This window comes from Triticum urartu, chromosome 6A (genome assembly GCF_056163025.1).
Source record: "Triticum urartu cultivar PI428250 chromosome 6A, HENAU_Tu73, whole genome shotgun sequence".
NCBI lineage: Eukaryota > Viridiplantae > Streptophyta > Magnoliopsida > Poales > Poaceae > Triticum > Triticum urartu.
This window is the reverse complement of record NC_141878.1, coordinates 20685429-20706761: the sequence shown is the minus strand read 5'-3', so window position 1 is coordinate 20706761 and position 21333 is coordinate 20685429. Positions and strand designations below refer to the sequence as shown.

General features: G+C 44.4%; 1 protein-coding gene and 1 pseudogene across 1 annotated transcript; both read right to left on the bottom strand.

Annotated features, from left to right (window-relative positions):
• Positions 1–7892, bottom strand: part of LOC147963364 (uncharacterized) — a 57219-nt pseudogene extending 49327 nt beyond the window's left edge.
• Positions 7893–14615: 6723 nt separating this feature from the next.
• On the bottom strand, positions 14616–15698 carry LOC147963363 (uncharacterized). The gene has a single exon (XM_087529554.1). It carries the CDS (start codon positions 15696–15698, stop codon positions 14616–14618), a length of 1083 nt encoding a protein of 360 aa, XP_087385680.1.
• Between the last annotated feature and the right edge of the window lie 5635 nt (positions 15699–21333).

The following is a 21333-nucleotide window of genomic DNA, read 5'->3' as shown; positions in this document are numbered from 1 at the left end:
TTTAAACCTGTTTCTTTAACTGGTTTGCTGTTGTAACCTTCTCTATGTTGATTTCAGTTTCAATTGAATAAACAGTTATGTTCTCATGTCATGCACATTACAAGTGTTGTTATTGCTCTATAGTTACCCACACTTATATTCTGTCTATTCTGCTTTGTCTTGAACAAATATTATTTGAACTGTGTCCCTATCTTGATTTGGCAACAAAAACTAGAATGATATAGACCATAAAGTGACCATGGTACATAGATATATGTTTGTTTCATGTTGTTATCATGTCCACTTTACTACTGAACTCATTTACCAAAATGAGTTTCATATACAACATGGTAAACATGTGATGTGTCTGCTTGTTTCTCTTTTAGAATGCGGACAAAATATTGGAGAACAGTACCGCGTTATCCAATGGTAAAGGAAGTAATGCAGATAAGGTTCAAGATAGTGAGACATCCATGTTGGTCTCCAAGAAAGCTGATAAAAACTATCTTGATGACAGTGAGGGAACCCAAAAGTCTTGTCTTGATGTAGTGTTCGAGTTACTGGCCACTACTACTGGCACAAGCTCTTCGAACTCGCTGCCTGAATCAGTTCGTCTTCTTGAGTCTCAACTTCAAGTTGAAAGACATCGATCAGATGTGCTGCGACAGGAAGCTGAAGGACTGAGGAAGTCCCTGCAGAATTCAGATGCATATTTTCTGGTGCAACAGCAAGCGCTGGAGAATTTAAGCGCCAAACAAGAGAAAGTTAATAAGCTTTCTAAGCATCTTGCCAGCATTATGGGTACCCAGGATATTGTTTCTTGAGATCTTCTGAAGTGGTTTCAGTTCTGGATTTGTTTTGCTTCGGCGTTTATTTGCGCTGGTCGCCAACTTTGACAACCAGTGTATATGATATGCTGCTTTGTTCCCTATATTTGCAGTTGGGGCGAACTTTGATGCCCAGTGGATGTAATATGTGTAATAGCCGTGATAGCCTAACATTAGTTGCTTGCTTATTTATTTCCTTGTTGTCTTGTTTATTTGTTTGCTTGTAGTCATTGCAGTTCTTTTCCGCGGTTAGCTAGTGGCTGCAATAACCTATTTTTTAAAACTAGGCCACAATAACCATGGGCTAATATTTACTGTAGTGACACTGGGCCTCCTACTTACGTAGAAACAGTGGGCCTTCTACGGGCCGTAGAAACAATGGTCCTTTTGTGGGTCGTATCATCAATGGGCCTTATACGGGTTGTATGATCGATTGGCCAAACATGGGCCAAACAGACCGCATTATGGCCGTAAACGGTCTAGAGTTGGAATCGTCCGTTCATGGGCCGACCATAATAGGCCATCGTTAATAGGCCGTATTTGGTGACGCTGTGAAAACGGCCCAACGTATTAACGGACCACAAACGGGCCGACTGTAACCACGGGCTGAATTTGGCCCACAAGCAAAAAATGACAGTAACGGGCCATAAGTAAACGAATGCTGGAAATGAGCCCAAGAATAAATGGGCTCTGAGAAGGCCGAAAGATAACATGGGATGGAAACGACCCAATGGAATAATGGGTCGTTAATGGGTATAAAGTGATACACTGTTCATTACGGGCCAGTTTCACCACGGGCCGTTAATGGGTGTAAAGTGATACACTGTTCATTACGGACCAGTTTCACCACAGGCCGTTAATAGGCCAAGAGTTACATAGGGCCTCATATGGGCCGAAAGACGTCATGGGCCATACATGCGCCAGAAGTGAAAATGGGCTGGAATCATATTGGATGGCCCAGATGACGCTACTGGGCCTAATTTGGATAGGGCGTAATGGGCCTTGGGTTAGCGGGCTGTAAATGGGCTATATGCGAACATGCCGTTAACAGGCTTTCCATGGGCCGGCCTGCCACCTTTTCACCAAGTCAAACGGGCCGGCCTTTTCACAAGAATGGGCCTCTGTTGGGCCGTGCCACATGTCGACGTATCATAGGGGCCTTCTGTCCAATGAGTGGATGACATCTGTCCCAACGATGAGCCAACACGTGTTTCCTCCAGCCAATGATGATTTTACACATGGAAAATCTCCATTGGTCGGGGCTGTTAACAGGTTATCGGATCCAAAACCCGACCCGATAGCTTAACGGTGTTCCTTTACGGTGGATGCCACGTGTCGGTCACCCTTGACAAAAGCACTTCTGTGACGCGCGATTTATCGTCATGGAAGTGGACACTTTCGTGATGATAATTTTGGTAATGTCGTGGAACACTTCTACGACAGCACAGGTATGACTATCTTGATTCTGTCATAAAATCGTCATGGATGTACATGCATGACAAAAAACGCGACCTACTGTGACAAACACGTATCATCACGGAAGTGTATTTTTTTGTAGTGCCGATGACGTCCCTCGAACTCCGATCCAGCCGAGTGTTGAGGGAGAGTTTCGTCAGCACGATGGCATGGTGACGATGATGATGTTCTACCGACGCAGGGCTTCGCCTAAGCACCGCTACAGTATTATCGAGGTGGACTATGGTGGAGGGGGGCACCACACACGGCTAAAAGATCAAACGATCAATTGTTATGTCTCTAGGGTGCCCCCTCGCCCCCGTATATAAAGGAGCAAGGGAGGTGCGGCCGGCCAGGAGAGGGGGCGCGCCAGGAGGAGTCCTACTCCCTCTGGGAGTAGGACTCCCTCCCTTTTCCTAGTTGGATTAGGACTTGGGGGGAAAGAGGTGGTGGAGAAGAAGGAAAGGGGGGGCGCCGCCCCCCTCTCCTTGTCCTATTCGGACTAGGGTGGAGGGGCGCGCGGCCCTTCCCCTGGCCAACTCTCCTCTCTTCCACTAAGGCCCACTATGGCCCATTAACTTCCCGGGGGGTTCCGGTAACCTCCCGGTACTCCGGTAAAATCCCGATTTCACCCGGAACACTTCCGATATCCAAACATAGGCTTCCAACATATCAATCTTCATGTCTCGACCATTTCGAGAATCCTCGTCATGTCCGTGATAACATCCGGGACTCCAAACAACCTTCGGTACATCAAAACATATAAACTCATAATATAACTGTCATCGAAACGTTAAGCGTCCGGACCCTACGGGTTCGAGAACTATGTAGACATGACCGAGACACGTCTCCGGTCAATAACCAATAGCGGAACCTGGATACTCATATTGGCTCCCACATATTCTACGAAGATCTTTATCGGTCAGACCGCATAACAACATACGTTGTTCCCTTTGTCATTGGTATATTACTTGCCCGAGATTCGATCATCGGTATCTCAATACCTAGTTCAATCTCGTTACCGGCAAGTCTCTTTACTCGTTCTGTAATACATTATCCCGCAACTAACTCATTAGTTGCAATGCTTGCAAGGGTTAAGTGATGTGCATTACCGAGAGGGCCCAGATATACCTCTCCGACAATGGGAGTGACAAATCCTAATCTCAAAATACGCCAACCCAACAAGTACCTTCGGAGACACCTGTAGAGCACCTTTATAATCACCCAGTTACGTTGTGACGTTGGTAGCACACAAAGTGTTCCTCCGATAAATGGGAGTTGCATAATCTCATAGTCATAGGAACATGTCTAAGTCATGAAGAAAGCAATAGCAACATACTAAACGATCGGGTGCTAAGCTAACGGAATGGGTCAAGTCAATCACATCATTCTCCTAATGATGTGATCCCGTTAATCAAATGACAACCCATGTCAATGGCTAGGAAACTTAACCATCTTTGATCAACGAGCTAGTCAAGTGGAGGTATACTAGTGACACTCTGTTTGTCTATGTATCCACACATGTATTATGTTTCTGGTTAATACAATTCTAGCATGAATAATAAACATTTACCATTATATAAGGAAATAAATAATAACCTTATTATTGCCTCTAGGGCATATTTCCTTCAGTCTCCCATTTGCACTAGAGTCAATAATCTAGATTACACAGTAATGATTCTAACACCCATGGATCCTTGGTGCCGATCATGTTTTGCTCGTGGAAGAGGCTTAGTCAACGGGTCTGCAACATTCAGATCCGTATGTATCTTGCAAATTTCTATGTCTCCGACCTGGACTAAATCCCGGATGGAATTGAAGCGTCTCTTGATGTGTTTGGTTCTCTTGTGAAATCTGGATTCCTTCGCCAAGGAAATTGCACCAGTATTGTCACAAAAGATTTTCATTGGACCCGATGCACTAGGTATGACACCTAGATCGGATATGAACTCCTTCATCCAGACTCCTTCATTTGCTGCTTCCGAAGCAGCTATGTACTCCGCTTCACACGTAGATCCTGCGACGACGCTTTATTTAGAACTGCACCAACTAACAGCTCCACCGTTCAATGTAAATACATATCCGGTTTGCGGTTTAGAATCGTCCGGATCAGTGTCAAAGCTTGAATCAACATAACCATTTACGATGAGCTCTTTGTCACCTCCATAAACGAGAAACATATCCTTAGTCCTTTTCAGGTATTTCAGGATGTTCTTGACCGATGTCGAGTGATCCACTCCTGGATTACTTTGGTACCTCCCTGCTAGACTTATAGCAAGGCACACATCAGGTCTGGTACACAGCATTGCATACATGATAGAGCCTATGGCTGAAGCATAGGGAACGTCTTTCATTTTTTCTCTATCTTCTTAGTGGTCGGGCATTGAGTCTTACTCAACTTCACACCTTGTAACACAGGCAAGAACCCTTTCTTTGCTTGATCCATTTTGAACTTCTTCAAAACTTTGTCAAGGTATGTGCTTTGTGAAAGTCCAATTAAGTGTCTCGATCTATCTCTATAGATCTTGATGCCCAATATATAAGCAGCTTCACCGAGGTCTTTCATTGAAAAACTCTTATTCAAGTATCCCTTTATGCTATCCAGAAATTCTATATCATTTCCAGTCAGCAATATGTCATCCACATATAATATTAGAAATGCTACAGAGCTCCCACTCACTTTCTTGTAAATACAGGCTTCTCCAAAAGTCTGTACAAAACCAAATGCTTTGATCACACTATCAAAGCGTTTATTCCAACTCCGAGAAGCTTGCACCAGTCCATAAATGGATCAATGGAGCTTGCATACTTTGTTAGCTCCCTTTGGATTAACAAAACCTTCCAGTTGCATCATATACAACTCTTCCTCCAGAAATCCATTCAGGAATGCAGTTTTGACATCCATTTGCCAAATTTCATAATCATAAAATGCGGCAATTGCTAACATGATTTGGACAGACTTAAGCATCGCTACAGGTGAGAAGGTCTCATCATAGTCAATCCCTTGAACTTGTCGAAAACCTTTTGCCACAGGTCGAGCTTTATAGACAGTAACATTACCGTCAGCGTCAGTCTTCTTCTTGAAGATCCATTTATTCTCAATTGCTTGCCGATCACCGGGCAAGTCAACCAAAGTCCACACTTTGTTCTCATACATGGATCCCATCTCAGATTTCATGGCCTCAAGCCATTTTGCGGAATCTGGGCTCACCATCGCTTCTTCATAATTCGTAGGTTCATCATGGTCTAGTAACATAACTTCCAGAATAGGATTACCGTACCACTCTGGTGCGGATCTTATTTTGGTTGACCTACGAGGTTCAGTAACAACTTGATCTAAAGTTTCATGATCATCATCATTAACTTCCTCACTAATTGGTGTAGGTGTCGCAGAAACTGGTTTCTGCGATGAAGTACTTTCCAATAAGGGAGTAGGTACAGTTACCTCATCAAGTTCTACTTTCCTCCCACTCACTTCTTTCGAGAGGAACACCTTCTCTAGAAAAACTCTGAATTTAGCAAAAGAAGTCTTTCCTTCAGATCTATGATAGAAGGTGTACCCAATAGTTTCCTTTGGGTATCCTATGAAGACACATTTCTCCGATTTGGGTTCGAGCTTATCAGGTTGAAGCTTTTTCACATAAGCATCGCAGCCCCAAACTTTCAGAAACGACAACTTTGGTTTCTTGCCAAACCACAGTTCATAAGGCGTCGTCTCAACAGATTTCGATGGTGCCCTATTCAACGTGAATGCAGCCGTCTCTAAAGCATAACCCCAAAATGATAGCGGTAAATCAGTAAGAGACATCATAGATCGTACCAAATCTAGTAAAGTACGATTACGATGTTTGGACACACCATTACATTGTGGTGTTCCGGGTGGCGTGAGTTGCGAAACTATTCCGCATTGTTTCAAATGAAGATCAAACTCATAACTCAAATATTCTCCTCCACGATCAGATCGTAGAAACTTTATTTTCTTGTTACGATGATTTTCAACTTCACTCTGAAATTCTTTGAACTTTTCAAACGTTTCAGACTTATGTTTCATTAAGTAGATATACCCATGTCTGCTTAAATCATCTGTGAAGGAGAGAAAATAACGATATCCGCCACGAGCCTCAACATTCATCGGACCACATACATCTGTATGTATGATTTCTAACAAATCTGTTGCTCTCTCCATAGTTTCGAAGAACGGTGTTTTAGTCATCTTGCCCATGAGGCACGGTTCGCAAGTACCAAGTGATTCCAAAAGTCCATCAGTATGGAGCTTCTTCATGTGCTTTACACCGATATGACCTAAACGGAAGTGCCACAAATAAGTTGCACTATCATTATCAACTCTGCATCTTTTGGCCTCAATATTATGAATATGTGTATCACTACTATCGAGATTCAACAAAAATAGACCACTCTTCAAGGGTACACGACCATAAAAGATATTACTCATATAAATAGAACAACCATTATTCTCTAATTTAAATGAATAACTGTCGCGCATCAAACAAGATCCGGATATAATGTTCATGCTCAACGCTGACACCAAATAACAATTCTTTAGGTCTAAACTAATCCTGAAGGTAGATGTAGAGGTAGCGTGCCGACTGCGATCACATCGACTTTGGAACCATTTCACACGTGCATCGTCACCTCGTCCTTAGCCAATCTTCGCTTAATCCGTAGCCCCTGTTTCGAGTTGCAAATATTAGCAACAGAACCAGTATCAAATACCCAGGTGCTACTGCGAGCATTAGTAAGGTACACATCAATAACATGTATATCACATATACCTTTGTTCACCTTGCCATCCTTCTTATCCGCCAAATACTTGGGGCAGTTCTGCTTCCAGTGACCAGTCTGCTTACAGTAGAAGCACTCAGTATCAGGCTTAGGTCCAGACTTGTGTTTCTTCTCCTGAGTAGCAACTTGCTTGTTGTTCTTCTTGAAGTTCCCCTTCTTCTTCCCTTTGCCCTTTTTCTTCAAACTGGTGGTCTTATTGACCATCAACACTTGATGCTCCTTTTTGATTTCTACCTCCGCAGCCTTTAGCATTGCGAAGATCTCGAGAATCGACTTATCCATCCCTTGCATGTTATAGTTCATCACGAAGCTCTTGTAGCTTGGTGGCAGTGATTGAAGAATTCTGTCAATGACGCTATCATCCGGAAGATTAACTCCCAGTTGAATCAAGTGATTGCAGTACCCAGACATCTTGAGTATATGCTCACTGACAAAACTATTCTCCTCCATCTTGCACCCGTAGAACTTATTGGAGACTGATGAAATCTCAATCCGGGCATTCTTTTGAAATATTAACTTCAACTCCTGGGACATCTCATATGCTCCATGACGTTCAAAACGTCGTTGAAGTCCCGGTTCTAAGCCGTAAAGCATGGCACACTGAACTATCGAGTAGTCATCAACACGTGACTACCAGGCATTCACAATGTCTGCTGTTGCTGGCACAGGTGGTACACCTAGCGATGCTTCCAGAACATAACTTTTCTGTCCAGCAATGAGGATAATCCTCAAGTTACGGACCCAGTCCGTGTAATTGCTACCATCATCTTTCAACTTTGCTTTCTCAAGGAACGCATTAAAATTCAACGGAACAACAGCATGGGCCATCTATCTACAATCAACATAGACAAGCAAGATACTATCAGGTACTAAGTTCATGATAAATTTAAGTTCAATTAATCATATTACTTAAGAACTCCCACTTAGATAGACATCCCTCTAATCCTCTAAGTGATCACGTGATCCATATCAACTTAAACCATGTCCGATCATCACGTGAGATGGAGTAGTTTCAACGGTGAACATCACTATGTTGATCATATCTACTATATGATTCACGCTCGACCTTTCGGTCTCTGTGTTCCGAGGCCATATCTGTTATATGCTGGGCTCGTCAAGTTTAACCTAAGTATTCCGCGTGTGTAACTGTTTTGCACCCATTGTATTTGAACGTAGAGCCTATCACACCCGATCATCACGTGGTGTCTCAGCACGAAGAACTTTCGCAATGGTGCATACTCAGGGAGAACACTTATACTTTGATAATTTAGTGAGGGATCATCTTATAATGCTACCGTCAATCAAAGAAAGATAAGATGCATAAAAGATAAACATCACATGCAATCAATATAAGTGATATGATATGGCCATCATCATCTTGTGCTTGTGATCTCCATCTCCGAAGCACCATCATGATCACCATTGTCACTGGCGCGACACCTTGATCTCCATCATAGCATCGTTGTCGTCTCGCCAATCTTATGCTTCTACGACTATCGCTACCGCTTAGTGATAAAGAAATGCATTACAGGGCGATTGCATTGCATACAATAAAGCGACAACCATACGGGCTTAGCAAGAATCGTTCTTACCTACGCATCAAAACCACAACGATAGTTTTGTCAAGTTGGTGCTATTTTAACCTTCGCAAGGACCGGGCATAGCCACACTCGGTTCAACTAAAGTTGGAGAAACTGACACCCGCGATCCACCTATGTGCAAAGCACGTCGGTAGGACCAGTCTCGCGTAAGCGTACACATAATGTCGGTCCGGGCCGCTTCATCCAACAATACCGCCGAACCGAAGTATGACATGATGGTAAGAAGTATGACTTATATCGCCCACAACTCACTTGTGTTCTACTCGTGCATATGACATCTACGCATAAAACCTGGCTCGGATGCCACTGTTGGGAAACGTAGTAATTTCAAAAAAATTCCTGCGCACATGCAAGATCATGGTGATGCACAGCAACGAGAGGGGAGAGTGTTGTCCACGTACCCTCGTAGACCGAAAGCGGAAGCGGAAGCACAACGCGATTGATGTAGTCGTACGTCTTCACGATTCGACCGATCAAGTACCAAATGCACGGCACCTCCGAGTTCAGCACACGTTCAGCCCGATGATGTCCCTCGAACTCCGATCCAGCCGAGTGTTGAGGGAGAGTTTCACCAGCACGACGGCGTGGTGACGATGATGATGTTCTACCGACGCAGGGCTTCGCCTAAGCACCGCTGCAGTATTATCGAGGTGGACTATGGTGGAGGGGGGCACCGCACATGCCTAAAAGATAAAACGATCAATTGTTGTGTCTCTAGGGTGCCCCCTTGCCCCCGTATATAAAGGAGCAAGGGGGGTGCGGCCGGCCAGGAGAGGGGGCGCGCCATGAGGAGTCCTACTCCCACCGGGAGTAGGACTCCCTCCCTTTTCCTAGTTGGATTAGGACTTGGGGGGAAAGAAGTGGAGGAGAAGAAGGAAAGGGGGCGCCGCCCCCCTCTCCTTCTCCTATTCGGACTAGGGGGGAGGGGCGCGTGGCCCTTTCCCTGGCTGCCTCTCCTCTCTTCAACTAAGGCCCACTATGGCCCATTAACTTCCCGGGGGGTTCCGGTAACCTCCCGGTACTCCGGTAAAATCCCGATTTCACCCGGAACACTTCCGATATCCAAACATAGGCTTCCAATATATCAATCTTCATGTCTCGAACATTTCGAGACTCCTCGTCATGTCCGTGATCACATCCGGGACTCCGAACAACCTTCGGTACATCAAAACATGTAAACTCATAATATAACTGTCATCGAAATGTTAAGCGTGCGGAGCCTACAGGTTCGAGAACTATGTAGACATGACCGAGACATGTCTCCGGTCAATAACCAATAGTGGAACCTGGATGCTCATATTGGCTCCCACATATTCTATGAATATCTTTATCGGTCAGACCGCATAACAACATACGTTGTTCCCTTTGTCATCGGTATGTTACTTGCCCGAGATTCGATCTTCGGTATCTCAATACCTAGTTCAATCTCGTTACCGGCAAGTCTCTTTACTCATTCTGTAATACATCAACCCGCAACTAACTCATTAGTTGCAATGCTTGCAAGGCTTAAGTGATGTGCATTACCAAGAGGGCCCAGAGATACCTCTACGGCAATCGGAGTGAAAAATCCTAATCTCAAAATACGCCAACCCAACAAGTACCTTCGGAGACACCTGTAGAGCACCTTTATAATCACCCAGTTACGTTGTGACGTTTGGTAGCACACAAAGTGTTCCTCCGGTAAACGGGAGTTGCATAATCTCATAGTCATAGGAACATGTATAAGTCATGAAGAAAGCAATAGCAACATACTAAACGATCGGGTGCTAAGCTAACAGAATGGGTCAAGTCAATCACATCGTTCTCGTAATGATGTGATCCCGTTAATCAAATGACAACCCATGTCAATGGCTAGGAAACTTAACCATCTTTGATCAACGAGCTATTCAAGTAGAGGCATACTAGTGACACTCTGTTTGTCTATGTATTCACACATGTATTATGTTTCCGGTTAATACAATTCTAGCATGAATAATAAACATTTATCATGATATAAGGAAATAAATAAAAACTTTATTATTGCCTCTAGGGCGTATTTCCTTCATCCACATCCTCCCCCTTTCCCTATATATAAGCTACCTCATTCCAAATCGGGTCAAACCCTAGATCCTAGCCCTCTTGTCCCGTCGTCTTTGCCGTTGTCCTCTCCCTCATCGGGATCTTATCCAATCCACTGCTAGCCACCACTTCCTCCTTTGTTTTCAGCACCACCCCAACCGGCAGCCTCCACCTCGCCCCGATCCAAATCCAACTCCCCGCACCTCTACTCGATCCCTGGCCATCTCCTGCCCGAGCGATTCCTCCTCCCTGCCTCGCCCGAACCCAAAGAGAGGAGCTCCTCTTCGACCTTCAGTCGCCGCTAGCCGGAGCACCGGACCCAGCAGATGAGTCACCGTCGTCCTCCTTTTCCTCTCCCCTGTTTTCCTCCCCTACCTTCTCTAAAATCTCTCCCTCCCTCGTTTGTTTTCTCCTCTGCCAGGAAACGTACGGGGCTCGCCCCTGCTGCCATGGTCGCCGGTGCAAGGTTCTACACGTCCCGTCCCCGCCGCCCTCTCGTCCGGATCCAGCCACCTCTGCTTCGCCTCGCCGAGCCATCGCCGTTCCTTCTCCGGTGCCCCGTCCCCGTCGGATTTGCTCGAGCCCGCCACCACTGCGCCTCAAGTCTCTCCCGCTGGAGCTCCTGCAAGCCATCCCCGACGTCGGTCCTCATCTGCAGCACCCCAGCCTCGCGCGCCTCCTGCACTCCTCCCGCACGAACCCGGCGAGGCCCTCCTCGCGCCTGCACGTGCACGACCGCCACGAACGGTGGATCTCCATGCCGTGGCCGACGGCCTCATCTCAAGCCCGGCGTCGCCAAGCTGCTTCCTCGCCAGATCCGCCTTCCCGCCGACGACCTCGAACACCAGCGCCTCCGCAAGCCGCTGCCGCTGAGCCTCTGCTTCGAGCCGCTGCGTCCTTCTATTCGTCTCGAGCACAAGTCCCGCTCGCTCCACCCGCGCCCGTTGACCGCGTCGTTGCCTCCAGATCCGGCCCAGTCAGTGCACACTCCTCAGCCGGCCTGCTACCTCTTCCACCGACTGGGCCTTGGCCCATGGTGAGCACTCTAGCGCCCCCCTCTGAGCAGCCTGCCAATGTTTCGGCCCGTAATGAGTTCGGCCCGAGTCACTGTTTTTTCCCATGAAGGAATTTGTTAATTAATCAGAGAACTGCAGTTTTCAGAAAACCCCTTAATATTCATGCATTTAATAACTCTCAAACCGTGCATCGGATTAAAATAAATTATATATGAAAGATGCTTAGAATTCTGTGTAGTTTCATAATATGCCACTTTCATGCATGTTTAAAATGTTTAAACTGCTGTTTGCATTTATTTTCTTAATTGCCATGTTAAAATGCTTTAATTCATAACTAAATAACCGTAGCTCCAAACCTAACAAACTTTATATGTAAATGGGGTAGAAAAATGCCTAGTTTAACATGGTGCATTAATCTTGCATGTTTAACAACTCTAAAATATGGTTTAGGACAGAACAGTACCAAATCTAATATATGCTCATGAGGATTTCTCCGGACTTGTTGCTTGTTGTTTCGGCCTCTTTTAAACTTGCCTAGATAGGTAGTTTTCATATGCTTCACGTCTTGCCATGCTAAAAAACATTTAATATTGTTGGGTACATAAACGAGATCAAACTAAATAATCGAATGTGTTGTTTCGTCAATATGCAACTCGTTGCATATTGAGCTCCACTTAACTTGTAGTTTTGTTTGTGCACTTTGCCATGCCATGCCTCATTAAACCGGACATGCATCATACTTGGTTATGCATCATGCCATGTTTATGTGATGGTTGTTTACTATGTTGTTTGCTTATTTCCGGGTTGCTTCTCTCGTTAGCTTCGGTTTCATTTCGGAGTGGTGAGGTTTCATTCAACTTCATCTGTTTGTCTTCTTCATGGACTCGTTCTTCTTCCTTGTGGGATCTCAGGCAAGATGAGCATACCCTCGAATTCACTTCTATCTTTGCTTGCTAGTTGTTCACTCTATTGCTATTCCGCGACACCTACCACTTGCTTTTTCATGCCTACCATTTCAAGCCTCTAACCCACCTTTCCTAGCAAATCGTTGTTTGGCTATGTTACCACTTTGCTCAGCCCTCTTATAGCATTGCTAGTTGCAGGTGAAGATGGAGTTTGTTCCTTGTTGGAACATGGTTTTTGTTGGGATATCATTACTATATCTTGTTTACTTTAATGCATCTATATACTTGGTAAAGGGTGGAAGGCTCGGCCTTATGCCTGGTGTTTTGTTCCACTCTTGCCGCCCTAGTTTCCGTCATACCAGTGTTATGTTCCTTGATTTTGCGTTCCTTACGCGGTTGGGTGATAATGGGAACCCCTTGACAGTTCACCTTGAATAAAACTCCTCCAGCAAGGCCCAACCTTGGTTTTACCATTTGCCACCTAAGCCTTTTTCCCTTGGGTTCCGCGGACTCAACGGTCATCTTTATTTTAAACCCCCGGGCCAGTGCTCCTCTGAGTGTTGGTCCAAAACAAAGCCACTTGCAGCGCCACCTGGGGGAAACTTGAGATTTGGTTTTAGTTGTACGTAGTGTTCATCCGGTGTGCCCTGAGAACGAGATATGTGCAGCTCCTATCGGGATTTGTCGGCACATTCGGGCGGCTTTGCTGGTCTGGTTTTACCATTATCAAAATGTCTTGTAACCGGGATTCCGAGTCTGATCGGGTCTTCCTAGGAGAAGGAATATCCTTCGTTGACCGTGAGAGCTTGTGATGGGCTAAGTTGGGACACCCCTGCAGGGTTTGAACTTTTGAAAGCCGTGCCCGTGGTTATGCGCAGATGGGAATTTGTTAATGTCCGGTTGTAGAAACTTGACACTTAACTTAATTAAAATGTATCAACCGTGTGTGTAGCCGTGATGGTCTCTTTCCGGCGGAGTCCGGGAAATGAACACGGTTCTAGTGTTTTGTTTGATCGTAAGTAGTTTCAGGATCACTTCTTGATCACTTCTAGTTCACCACCATTGCGTTGCTTCTCTTCTCGCTCTTATTAGCGTATGTTAGCCACCATATATGCTTAGTGCTTGCTGCAGCTCCACCTCACTACCCTTTCCTACCCTTAAGCTTAAATAGTTTTGATCGCGGGGGTGTGAGATTGTTGAGTCCCCATGACTCACAGATACTTCCAAAACAGATGCAGGTGCCGATGATGCCAGCGCAGGGGACGCTGCCGAACTCAAGTGGGAATTCGACGAGGATTCGATCTGTTACTATGTTTCTTTTCCGGATGATCAGTAGTGGAGCCCAGTTGGGACGATCGGGGATCTAGCATTTGGGGTTGTCTTTCTTTATTTTGGTACCGTAGTCGGACCTTGATTGTATTCTGGATGATGTATGATATATTTATGTATTGTGTGAAGTGGCGATTGTAAGCCAACTCTTTATCCCTTTCTTATTCAGTACATGGGATGTGTAAAGATTACCCCTCTTGCGACAAGCCTACCATGCGGTTATGCCTCTAAGTCGTGCCCCGACACGTGGGAGATATAGCCGCATCGTGGGTGTTACACAGCTTGGGGATCTGGAAGGAAAGAAATGACAAACACTTCAGAGAGATCCAGCCCTCGTTTGATTCGTGGAGGAGTAGATTCAAGCTGGACTTCGCCATGCTGGTTCATAGATCCAAGCAGGAGCATGGCCCTTACATTCTATCACTAGATAGCTCTCTGTGACTCCTTGTATCTAGTTATTTATTAGCTCTACCCCCTCCCCCCAATGTAAATATGTAACTGTCTGGATACTCTACCCCCCCCCTCCTATTTTATTAATATAAAAGGCAGTGAGAGAATCTCACTATCATCAGTTCTCAAAAAAATAAGTACACACTATTAGCTGGCTTGGCTATGTTGGTTTTTTAGCAGAAAAAGTATCCTTTATTGAATTTTCAAACACATAGGGATACAAATGATATCGGGCAGAGTAGTAAGCCACACATGGCGCCCGAGAGGGAGAGAAGCAGCCGCCTTAGCTAAGGCATGAGCTTCCTCATTATGTTTTCTATTCTCGTGCACAAACTGAATATCTTGGATTGAACGCCTCCTATGCTTAATCTCCTCCAAAATAGCAAAATATCGGCATGGGGCACCAGTATGGATATTGGTGATCACCTCGAGACAGTCCAATGCAACACACGCGGATTGAGCATGGAGGTCGGCAGCAAGAGCAAGGACCTCGTTGCACGCCTGGGCTTCGAGTGTAGTGGGGTCAAGCAAACCCTCGGATATAACCGCGGAAGCACCAAGAAACATGCCATGCCTATCCCTGCAGATCACCGCCGAAGCTCCTCGGTCTCCAACCTTGGAAAGGCCACCATCAACATTAATCTTCACGTCATGCTTCGCTGGCGGGAGCCAGGCCGTCCGAACCTGCACTGATTCCTCCTGGGGCATTACATGCACATCCCTAGGTGTTGCATGCAGGTCCTTGGATTTTGCATTTCGGTCCCTGGGTCGCTCTTTCCCGTCAGGGATCGCCTCCAGCTCTGACAAAAATTTCTCAATGAATATATGCGTGCTTAGCGGACTTTGGTACTGATTATTGTGGATAGCTCGACGCCGTGCCCACCAAATTGGCCACATCGTCACAAGGACGCACGGAAGTTCCGTCGAGGGAAGAGTATCAATGAGCCACAGCATCCACAACTTTGCATCGTCCGTCCGGTTCAAGACAATGGTTTCCGTGAGATCCTCATTAGCTAGTGCCCAAACGCACCTAGCCATCTTGCAATCAAAAAACGAGTGATGCCAGGTATCCACCGCCACCTTGCATAGGGTGCACTCTGATGTTATAGCCATGCTCCTATTCTTGCAGACTTCTCCCATAGGGATGGAAGATTTTGCCAATATCCATGCAAAAATTCTAACTTTGGAAGGGACCGATGCTCCCCACAGCTTTGTCCAAGATCGGCGATCAGACTCGAGGCGTGAGTGGCCGTCATTATGCTCTAGCCAGTCCATCCGATGTTGCTTTATGGAGGCCAAGAGTCTATATGCAGACCGAATTGTGAAAACAGCCCTTCTCTCATAATGCCAAGACTAGAAATCATCACGGACTCTTCAACTTAACGGGATGTTAATGATTGCTTCAACGTCCATGGGGTAGAGCTGCTGATCAAGAACATCTCAGTCCCATGTCATATTAACTGGATCAATAAGGTCCGACACCTTGTGAGGAGGATTCAAAGACTTTGGGCAAACCGGCCGAAGCTTAAAATCACGTGGAATCCAATTGTCATTCCATATGTCTGTGTGCTCTCCCAAACCAATCTGTTTCACAAGCCCAAGCTTCAAAGTGTCTCCGCCCTCAATTATGAAGCGCCAAACTTGTGAAGGATGATTGCCCACTTCTGCATCAAGAATGGTGGAAAAAGGGTAGTAAACAACCTTTTAGGATCCGCGCACTCAAAGAGGTGGGTTCCTGTAGGAGGCGCCAGGCATGCCTGGCCAGTAATGCCAGGTTGAAAAGCTCGATATCTCGGAAATCCATTCCTCCCATGAACTTTGGTTGTGACATGACTTCCCAAGAGACCCAGGCAGTCTTTCTTTCTCCCTTTTTTGAGCCCCACCAAAACTTGCGTAGCAACCCATTAATGTGTTGGCATAATCCTCTAGGCAGTTTGAAACAGGCCATGGAGTAGGTAGGAATAGCTTGAGCAACGGATTTAATAAGCACCTCTTTGCCCCCAACGGACAAAGTTTTCTCCATCCAACCTTGAATATGCTTCCAGATTCTATCTTTCAAATACTTGAAAGCACCCTCTTTAGCCCGACCAACATCAGAGGGGAGACCAAGGTATTTCTCAGAGAGCTGCTCATTCGGAACATTCAAAACTTGCTTGATTTCCTATCTCACAGATTCAGCACAGCCCTTGCTAAAGAAGATGGAGGATTTATCTTTATTTATACGTTGACCCGAGGCAGAACAATACCTTTGCAGAAGATCATCCACCCGTTTTGCCATCTCCGGTGTAGCATTAAAGAAAAGAAGGCTATCATCCGCAAAGAGAAGATGGTTTACCTCCGGTGCACCTGCTGCCACCATAATGCCTTGTATCCTCTCCGTTGGAAGCAGCGATTTCAGCAAACATGAAAGGTCCTCAGCCGCCAGTAGGAAGAGATATGGAGATATGGGATACCCTGCCTCAAACCGCGCGATGGCGTGAAGTCTTCTTGTTTCCCTCCATTGAAGATAACAGAAAAGGATACTGAGGAGACACACTGCATCAGAATCTCTGTGAACTTTGGGCTGATTCCCAATTTCAACATAACCTTCTCCAAATAATTCCACTCTAAACGATCATAGGCTTTCATCATATCGAGTTTCAGAGCACAGAACCTGTTTCCCTTGAGCTTCCTTGTTTTCATCTAGTGTAGGCACTCATAGGCTGAGATAAAGTTGTCGGTGATTAGACGACCAGGTACAAATGCCGACTGTTCTTCTGAGATGATATCGGGGAGAATAAGTTTGAGCCGATTGGCCAGGACCTTTGATGCAATCTTGAAGATCATGTTACAAAGGATGGTCGGTCGAAACTGTCCTAAGTTTTTTGGACTTGCAATCTTGGGTATTAAGACGATGAACGTTTTGTTTATCTCCTCCGAAGAATCCTCTCCACTCAGAACACGTAGCACCATATTGATATGTCTCCAACATATCTATAATTTTTTATTGTTCCATGCTATATTATATCCTGTTTTGAACATTATTGGGCTTTATTATACACTTTTATATTATTTTTGGGACCAACCTATTAACCGGAGGCCCAGCCCAGAATTGTTGTTTTTTGCCTATTTTAGGGTTTCACAAGAAAAGAATATCAAACGGAGTCCAAACGGAATGAAACCTTCGGGAACGTGATTTTCAGAACGAACATGATCCAGGAGACTTGGACCCTACGTCAAGCAACCAACAGGGAAGCCACGAGGTAGGGGGCGCGCCTACCCCCCCCCCCCCCAGGCGCACCCTCCACCCTCGTGGGCCCCCTGTTGCTCCACCGACGTACTCCTTCCTCCTATATATACCTACGTACCCCAAACTACCAGATACGGAGCCAAAAACCTAATTCCACCGCTGCAACCTTCTGTACCCGTGAGATCCCATCTTGGGGCATGTTCCAGAGCTCCGCCGGAGGGGGCATCGATCATGGAGGGCTTCTACATCAACACCATGGCCTCTCCGATGATGTGTGAGTAGTTTACTTCAGACCTACAGGTCCATAGTTATTAGCTAGATGGCTTCTTCTCCCTTTTTGGATCTCAATACAATGTTCTCCCCCTCTCTCGTGGAGATATATTCAATGTAATCTTCTTTTGTGGTGTGTTTGTTGAGACCGATGAATTGTGGGTTTATGATCAAGTTTATCTATGAACAATATTTTAATCTTCTCTGAATTCTTTTATGTATGATTGCTTATATTTGCAAGTCTCTTCGAATTATCAGTTTGGTTTGGCCTACTAGATTGATCTTTCTTGCAATGGGAGAAGTGCTTAGCTTTGGGTTCAATCTTGCGGTGTCCTTTCCCAGTGACAGTAGGGGCAGCAAGGCACGTATTGTATAGTTGCCATCAAGGATAACAAGATGGGGTTTATATCATATTGCATGAGTTTATCCCTCTACATCATGTCATCTTGCTTAAAGCGTTACTTTGTTCTTATGAACTTAATACTCTAGATGCATGCTGGATAGCGGTCGATGTGTGGAGTAATAGTAGTAGATGCAGGCAGGAGTCGGTCTACTTGTCTCGGACGTGATGCCTATATACATGATCTTACCTAGATATTCTCATAACTATGCTCAATTCTGTCAATTGCTCAAACAGTAATTCGTTCACCCACCGTAAAATACTTATGCTCTTGAGAGAAGCCACTAGTGAAACCTATGGCCCCCGGGTCTATCTTCATCATATTAATCTTCCAATACTTACTTATTTTTATTGCTTTCTATTTTACTTTGCATCTTTATCATAAAAGTACCAAAAATATTATCTTATCATATCTATCAGATCTCACTCTCGTAAGTGACCGTGAAGGGATTGACAACCCCTTATCACGTTGGTTGCGAGGATTTATTTGTTTGTGTAAGGGCGAGGGACTCGCGCGTGGCCTCCTATTGGATCGATACCTTGGTTCTCGAAAACTGAGGGAAATACTTACGCTGCTTTACTGCATCACCCTTTCCTCTTCAAGGGAAAACCAACGCAGTGCTCAAGAGGTAGCAAGAAGGATTTCTGGCGCCGTTGTCGGGGAGTCTACGCAAAAGTCAACATACCAAGTACCCATCACAAATCCTTCTCTCCCGCATTACATTATTTGCCATTTGCCTCTCGTTTTCCTCTCCCCCACTTCACCCTTGCCGTTTTATTCGCCCTCTCTCTCTATCCTCCCTCTCTTTCTCTATTTGCATCTTTCTGCCCCTTGCACTTTTTGCCGTTATGTCTAAAATTGGGGAAATTATTGTTGTTATGGACAAAAAAAATATTATGGAAAATTTTGATGCTCCTACTGAAGAACCCCCTATCTTACATACAAAGAAATTCTGTATTGGTAATGGTAATATTATTGGAAAAGGAGTTATCCAAGATTTCTTTACTTGTGCCGGTGCTTTGCCTTCTATGGGTAGTTCTATTCTTCATAAAACCAGTAGCCTTGCGGACGCTATCGCCATGCTTGTAGTTGAACTTGAAAGACAATTTATGCACTTGCATCCTTGCATACAAAGGATTTTCCTAGAATTTTCTAATCTTGAGCATTCTTCTGTTAAGCGTGCCGCTACTATCTTTTTGGCTCATGAGTTTAGATTCATAATAAAAGAGGCCAAAGAAATCTTTGCGCATTATAGGGTGGACGCTGGTCGTCCTCCCATAGAGGCTATCCTTTTTGATCAAGAAGAAATAATGTGTTTTTAATCTCTAGACTTTATTGCTTTCAATGAGGATCTTAGAAAAAGGGTTCCTACCAATGTTCTAGTTAATAGAATCTCTGAACTTAATAATGATTTGGGTATTCGAAATAATGAGTTAGGATATTCTCTCGAGTATAGGCTCACAAAGTTCTGTCAAAAGAATGCTTATAATGATGAATTAATTGTGCAATACGATGGGCCGAAGGAGGAACGTATACCCCCTAAAGTTGATCTTGGGGACTTTTTCCCATTAAATTTAGCCCTTTTGATTACTTTTGCTTGCCTCAAAGAAAACTTGCTACCGAATGTAGAGATATGAAATGAGTTTTAATGATTTATCCTAGGTTTCATAAAATCTGTACGATTTTCCCGATCTAAATTGAGCAGGTTTCCATGAAGAAGATCTTGTTCAGCATGTTCTATTCGATACTGGTAGGAGAAGAACCCGACTCGGTATTCTTAAAAAAAGAGGGGAAGCAAAACCAAGTCAAGATGATATGGGTCGCCCCTTCTTCTTGCGCCAAAGATCTTACCATTTTCGAAGGAACTGGGGCTACATTTCTTTTCAATTTCCATTCAAGAGTTTCTATCTGTTTCCATGCCCTTTCTTGAGACCTCGAAACATGAATACAAATTACTTCTCTTAGGAACACATAGAAGAAAAAGGATATTGGTTCTATGGCAACACCTGTATCTATCTTCATTTTTATGCCTAGCTAGGGGCGTTAAACGATAGCGCTTGTTGGGAGGCAACCCAATTTTATTTTTGTTCCTTGCTTTTTGCTCCTGTTTAGTAATAAATAATTTATCTAGCCTCTGTTTTGGTTGTGTTTTTTGTGTTTAATTAGTGTTTGTGCTAAGTAGAACCATTGGGAAGACTTGGGGAAAGTCTTTTTAATCTTGCTGTAAAAAAAACAGAAACTTTAGCGCTCACGAGAACTTCTATCATTTTTATTTTGAAAGCGCTATTTAGTTAATTATTTTTGCAGATTATTAATAGATAAATTCCTCACGTCCAGAAATTTATTTTAGAATTTTTGGGGTTCCAGATCTTGCGTTAGCTACAGATTACTACACACTGTTCTGTTTTTGACAGATTCTGTTTTTCGTGTGTTGTTTCCTTATTTTGATGAATCTATGGCTAGTAAAATAGTTTATAGACCATAGAGAAGTTGGAATACAGTAGGTTTAACACCAATATAAATTAAGAATGAGTTCATTACAGTACCTTGAAGTGGTGTTTTGTTTTCTTTCGCTAACGGAGCTCATGAGATTTTCTACTTTAAGTTTTGTGTTGTGAAGTTTTCAAGTTTTGGGTAAAGATTTGATGGATTATGAAACAAGGAGTGGCAAGAGCCTAAGCTTGGGGATGACTATGGCACCACCAAGATAATCTAAGGACACCTAAAAGCCAAAGCTTGGGGATGCCCCGGAAGGCATCCCCCCTTTCATCTACTTCTATCGGTAATTTTACTTGGAGCTATATTTTTATTTACCACATGATATGTGTTTTGCTTGGAGCGTCTTGTATTATTTGAGTCTTTATTTGTTAGTTTTCCACAATCATCCTTGATGCACACACCTTTTTGAGAGAGACACTCATGATTCGGAGATTGTTAGAATACTCTATGTGCTTCACTTATATCTTTTGAGTTATATAGTTTTTGCTCTGGTGCTTCACTTATATTTTGA

Bases quoted from the DNA above. Each gene is read 5' to 3' on its own strand.
- LOC147963363 (XM_087529554.1), bottom strand. From the start codon at position 15,698: ATGGACTGGCTAGAGCATAATGACGGCCACTCACGCCTCGAGTCTGAT.